At 39.0% G+C, this 6,000-nt stretch overlaps 1 protein-coding gene across 1 annotated transcript; it reads right to left on the bottom strand.

Annotated features, from left to right (window-relative positions):
* Positions 1-411: 411 nt before the first annotated feature.
* abi3b (ABI family, member 3b) lies at positions 412-3,093 on the bottom strand. The gene is made up of 5 exons (XM_033984919.2): positions 2,892-3,093; positions 2,445-2,612; positions 2,193-2,372; positions 2,060-2,115; positions 412-1,938 (listed from the first exon to the last, which is right to left on the bottom strand). Exons 1-5 carry the CDS (start codon positions 3,033-3,035, stop codon positions 1,227-1,229), a joined length of 1,260 nt encoding a protein of 419 aa, XP_033840810.2. The 5' UTR covers positions 3,036-3,093; the 3' UTR covers positions 412-1,226.
* Positions 3,094-6,000: the final 2,907 nt, after the last annotated feature.

Genomic DNA, 6,000 nt, shown 5'->3' with positions numbered 1-6,000 from the left:
GCTTTGTAATCATTATCTATAACCATTACTTCAACTCTAGATTTCACACACACGTCAGAAGCTGAAACTTTCAAATGTAGGTCCGGTAGATAAGACTTACTACCATTAGCCTGGATGAAGTAAGACAAAACAGTGACGTAACTTATCACAGATTCAATACTATTCAAAAAAGAGCCCAATGACGTAACACACTCCAAATGTCAGGATTAAACGGTGCTTTAAGGCAGTAAAATATACAGATAACTCTGAGAGAAGGAGCCATGTTTGAGCTTGTTTCTGTGGAATGTGGCTGAGGGGCTGCCCGGACAAGTCAACATTTTTGATTCTATGAGAAGGTTAAAATTAAAGGCAGATTTTAAAATGTGGAAAACATGATTTGAGTGCTTGCATCACACAAGACAAAGAGAGGCTGTGATTTTGAAGTATTTATTTGTACATGCACAGATGTCATAAAAGGCCAGGACACACCTAAATTAAACCCATGTTTGTTCATAGCTTCACTGCAGTACATACAGGAGGAAACAGTTCCTCTTGTAATAAAAAAAAAAGCAAAAGTAACACACATCTGGTCATCGTGGCAAATCTGAAAGAACAACGCTGATGAAGAGGTAACACTTTGAAGGGAGAAATCCTGACAGAGTTGTGTTTTTTGGTGCTTGTTCTTCCATGCTCAAAGAAAGACTGCATTCTCTTTGTAATGTTATTGGCAACCTATTTGTTCAAATTATGTAATGTGATATAGACAATTTGTCGAAATGATTAGTTATAATATTATAAATAGTAACATATAAGCCGGGTTCCCAGCCCACTCAATTTGGGTGATCTGAAAATGACAAATATAAAGAAAGGTCTCAACAATGATCATCTGGACAATGTTTTTGCAATCAAGATGTTTCAGTTCCCATCCAGAAGCCATTTTTAATTTGATGTGAGGCACTAGGATTTATCCTTCTCTGAGCGGGAGCCATAACGTCTTAAATGCCTAAAAACTGTGTCCAGGAGACCACCATTGAAACCTTCTCTACACTGAACCACTCCAAGACACATGAGAGCTTACACCGTCTCAAATCAAATCTATCTATACATCTAGAGCCTGGTTATATTCTGTAACAACTCAAAAAAGAATTTGTATTGCTTCCTATTAGTTATGAATCTCTGTATCAACACATTTATTTGTACCAAAATAAACTCTTTAAAGCTTAAACACATCTTCAGAGAAAACAATATTACCGAAGAATAGGTGGAGGAGGGGGTGGTGGAGGTGGCAGTACACCTGTGGCAGAGGAAAAGGCAGGGGCAGGAGGAGGAGGTAAGGACCCTGAGCCTGATGGAGGAGGACGGGGAGGTAAGGACTCAATATGTGACAGCAAAGGAGGTGGAGGAGGGAGAGAAGAGCCGTCTGCTGACATGGAACCAGGGGGTGGGGGTGGAGGAGGGTAACTGGAGTATGTGGGGGTCATGGCTGGAGGAGGGGGAGGGAGAGTGGAGGGGGAGAGCACAGAGTAGGGGGCTGATGCAGGAGGAGGAGGTGGAGGGAGAGTAGAGGGGGAGAGCACAGAGGAGGGGGCGGGTGGACGAGGAGGAGGTGGAGGGAGAGTAATGGGGGAGAGCACAGAGTAGGGGGCTGATGCAGGAGGAGGAGGTGGAGGGAGAGTAGAGGGGGAAAACATAGAGGAGGGGGCGGGTGGAGGAGGTGGAGGGAGAGTAGAGGGGGAGAGCACAGAGGAGGGGGCGGGTGGAGGAGGTGGAGGGAGAGTAGAGGGGGAGAGCACAGAGGAGGGGGCGGGTGGAGGAGGAGAAGGAGGAGCAGAGGAGAGGGTGGAGATCGGTGCAGGTACAACTGATGTCATGGATGGAGTAGGAGGCAGAGAGTCACCGGAAAAGCTGTTGGGCTGAGTGGGGACAGAGGGTGGTGGGACAGCAATGCCAAAAGTGGTTCTGTGAAAGACAAGACAAAAACATAACTGTAGTTTTATATATATATATACACACACACACACACACACACATATTATTTTTTACTGATTTCTCTCAGCACAGTGTCTTTAAATGTACTTACATGTTGGTGATGTTAGCGATGGTCTCCTCTTTCTTTTCAGGCTGCTGCCCTGTCCCCTGCCAGAGGACATCATGTGTGAATATACTGTACTCTGTTTAACTGTGTAAAGATAAAGTCCTAAACGTGTATTGACCTGGAAGTAGTGTCCTATGGTGTCCAGATCACTGTATGAAATAGGTGTTCTGGAGTATCTCCTCTCCGGCTCGATGCCTCCTGGAGGGGGCACTATAGCCTTGGTGTGGGGACAGTTTTTAGGTGAAGTGAAGACGCCTATCTCTCTGCGGGCCACCTTCTCCAGGTGGAACGCTGCTGCCTGGACAAGAACAAGAACATAAAAGAGCAGATACATTAGATGATAGTATTTCATGATGTGGGAGTGTCTCACCAGTGACACCAGGTTGATGGAGGACTCCATGTTTTTGATCTGGCAGCTCTGAAAGTCCAGCAGTTTGAGAAGGGTGCAGGCCACACTGCTGATCTGATATGCCACACTGGCCAGAGCCTGAGCGGCCAGAGCCTTGGCCTCATCCACAGCCTTTGTCTGGTCTTCTGCCTAAAGGACATACGATTTTAAATTCACTTTTATTACATGTGTAATGTTCTTGTGCAGCAGCAGGAAACACACTGTAGGCCACTGTAGATGAGCATGCACAGGACTGAAATATACACATCCTCACATAGACATAAAACAAGTCTAAAAAATAATAACTGAATAAATATAACATAAACAACTAAACGCACTTCAGTGGCTGTGGGCAGTGCTCCACATCTGCAGTCCCATTTAATACTTCTCTAATGCCTATTGAACAGTAAAGTGAACAGTGAGACTCACTTGGAGGTAGTTGCTCTCGCAGTACTCCGCCACCTTCAGCAGGTTACTGTGGTTGTCCACCAGCTCTTTCGTCGCTTTTGGTGCTGATTGTAAAATGTCGTCAATCACCTGTGTAAAGTTTGTCTGCTCCGGTAACTCTCCCATGGCGCAGGTTATAAAGTGAATGTGTTTTTCAGACGGACTTTCTGAGCCAGGGGCGCGTCCAGGTACAGTCTGGGATGAAGGCGGAATTTCCGTAGGCTACGAATTCTCCAGAGTCAGACAAACAACTGACAGAGAGGAGCAAAGTCAAGATAAGACAGGTATAATCATGTTTTATTAAACTGGCCTAATGAAATCTAATAAAATATATTTTTAATTAAACCATTAAAATCCCCAGTCCTACACACTGCACTGTGTGTCTGTACCACTGTGTGTGTCCACTAGAGGGCAGTGTGACGTTGTGTTTGCTCATAATGGAGTCAAACCAGTGTTATAACACAAAGAGTCATTTCCTTGTGTAAAATTAAAATATCAATTACATTTTTGAATATATCATCGTTTTTCATATAATCAGCTAAAACTGACTTAATTGTAACCGAAATCAAAGCTTTATGAAGCACATTTCATTGCTTTATATAAGCAAGTATGCACACTTGCACTTAAAACGCAAGTAAACAGATATTAAGAAAAAAAAAAAGTTTAAGTATGTGTCCTTATTTCAAACAAATCAGTCAACTACACACAATATGTGCACAGTGTGAAGACAAAGATAATAGTCACTCCTCTGCTCCTCTACAGTCAGGTAAAGAGGGTGAAGAGTGGCGTCCTGACACAATCATCTGAAAAGCACTGACATTTGTCAAACATTTCATATAAATAATGTATCATTGTATGTACATTGCATTACACTTATGATTATAAATGTTTATGCCTTTTGTTCTTGTTTTATTCTTGCAGCAAATGTTTTCCAGATGTGGGTAGTACTGTCACATTTACCTAATTATATTTTAATTGTGAATGTAATTTTCTATCACCTGCTTAAGTGATACATTGAACAGTGTAATAGTGAAACAATTTTGGTTTCTCTTCCCATTGTGATTAAGTGCTAAACAACCTGACAATATTAGGCTGAATGATTTGAACATGTCTTTTTCCAATTTTGAATACCAGATTTTGTTTTTATGTAATGTGCTTCAAATTACTTTGAGTAGTTTCTGCAGATAATCTTGCTTTTGCTTTAACAGTCTACTCTGTCCTTCTTATTTCAGGTTATCTCCTGTTGGCCTCATGTGGTTTAATGTGCTTTTCTGTTACATAACTCCCTATTGTCCCTAATTATACAAACATAAGATAAACATGATAGTGAGGACGTGGAGAGCTGACTTCATAATTTCTGGTTAAAAGTGAAAAGACTTCTTGATTACAGCTTGCTCTGCCAGAATGTGGCCTTGTTTAGGATATCCTGTATAAACATGGTGCATTCCATGACATCCCTGACTGTGCTGTGTGCAAAGGGTCACGGTGGCATGATTACAGGTCCTGTATGTCTTCAGACTGTGACTCTCAGTACTCGCGTTTATAGTTCAATGTAAAGTTTACTTTATTAGGAAAAATAGATTTCAGACTGAGTGTAAATATGAACTTAATTAGACCTAAACCAAACTGAACCTGAGTCCCATCACGTCACACTGGTTTGGCTTTACTGTATATTGGATGTTGAATTAATGAATGTTGAATGTTTCTTTGGACAGAAATGCACAAAAACAAGCCCAGAAAAACATAAATGCATATGCATAATACAAAATATACATTTTTTTTGTGTAATAAGAAAACAAAAGCAGTTGTCACAGTTGTTTTATGTTCAAAAGGAAGTGCAAGGAAGTAAATACTTATTTAACTCCACCCCTTTTTCTACTGTCCCAGCTTAACGAATGGACATTTAGACTCATTTCCTGATTAATCAGTGCAGTATTACACAGTGTAATGCAAAATATATCATAGGCTATAACAGTGTACACGTTTCATTGCATTTTTTGTCATTTGGATTTTACAAAAAGGCACTAACGATTAGTTTCTTCTGCACGGTACTTTGAAAGAAACTTTTTTTTTTTTTTAAAACAGATGTACATTTGGACAATGTTTTAGTTCTACTTTCATGTTGTTCCATAAATTGGTACCACAAAAAGAAATACAAAAACTTTTCCTAGTTGTTCAAGCATGAGGTTTAAAACCCTGTTAAATTATAATTACCTTCCTTTTCACAAAGAGAGTTGTTGAATATTTTTTGGTAATAATCTTTACACATGACTTGAGCAGTTTGGTAAATAATCAGATCATTCAATTGAAATAATTTGGGATGAATAAACAATGGATTGTAATGCTCGTAAAAGCTCTTATTGCTCTTTTTTGAAGTTTGACTAATGTTTCTATTGCGGTTTTAAATTTATTGTCCCAAATTTCTGCACAATATGTTAAATATGTTAAAACCAGTGAACAATAACATGTGCAGAGCTGTTTTATTATGTTTATTTTGAATATGTGATTTCCACTTGATATTTTCATCGATTATAAATAAAATGTATTCTCCTTGACCTGCTCTATACTTCCTCCTTGTATCTGTAAACTAAAATAATGTTATTTGGAAATTATAATGAAGACAAACAACTAGTTTTATTTGAGTTTAAAGATCATTTGTTTCTGTCAAACCATATTTTTAGCAGCATCGTTTCAGATGTTATATCAGATGAAAATTGTTGTATATTGTCCCTATAACAAAATAAATTTGTGTCATCTGCAAATAATACTGCTTTAAACAATGTAGACACATTATACAAATCATGAATATATAAAATAAACATTTTTGGTCCTAACATGGACCCTTGTGGCAGGCCACAGACAATGTCGTCATAAATTGAGCAGTAATCTCTGCATTTCACAAAAAAAATTATCCAATTTATTCCATGCCATTCCATTTTTAAAATAATAATTTATGATTTGTATTGTATTGTATCCTTTTTGAAATCTATGAATTTACCTGCTGTTTTTCTTTTTTGATCAATGTGATTGGTTATTGCTTTAATTGAGTCCATCAGAGTGAGTGATGTCTTGATCTGTGGTTCTAAAAACA

This window comes from Periophthalmus magnuspinnatus, chromosome 19 (genome assembly GCF_009829125.3).
Source record: "Periophthalmus magnuspinnatus isolate fPerMag1 chromosome 19, fPerMag1.2.pri, whole genome shotgun sequence".
In the NCBI taxonomy this organism is placed as follows: domain Eukaryota; kingdom Metazoa; phylum Chordata; class Actinopteri; order Gobiiformes; family Gobiidae; genus Periophthalmus; species Periophthalmus magnuspinnatus.
Note: the sequence above shows the minus strand (reverse complement) of the source record. Positions and strands in the feature narration are given on the sequence as shown.

What these genes read in the sequence shown, in the direction of transcription:
- abi3b (XM_033984919.2), bottom strand. Translation starts at nt 3,035, where the DNA reads ATGGGAGAGTTACCGGAGCAGACAAACTTTACACAGGTGATTGACGAC. An exon ending in GCGAGAGCAACTACCTCCAA is followed by an intron (nt 2,613 to 2,891) that starts GTGAGTCTCACT and finishes TATGTCCTTTAG; the next exon opens with GCAGAAGACCAGACAAAGGC. An exon ending in CCATAGGACACTACTTCCAG is followed by an intron (nt 2,116 to 2,192) that starts GTCAATACACGT and finishes GTCCTCTGGCAG; the next exon opens with GGGACAGGGCAGCAGCCTGA.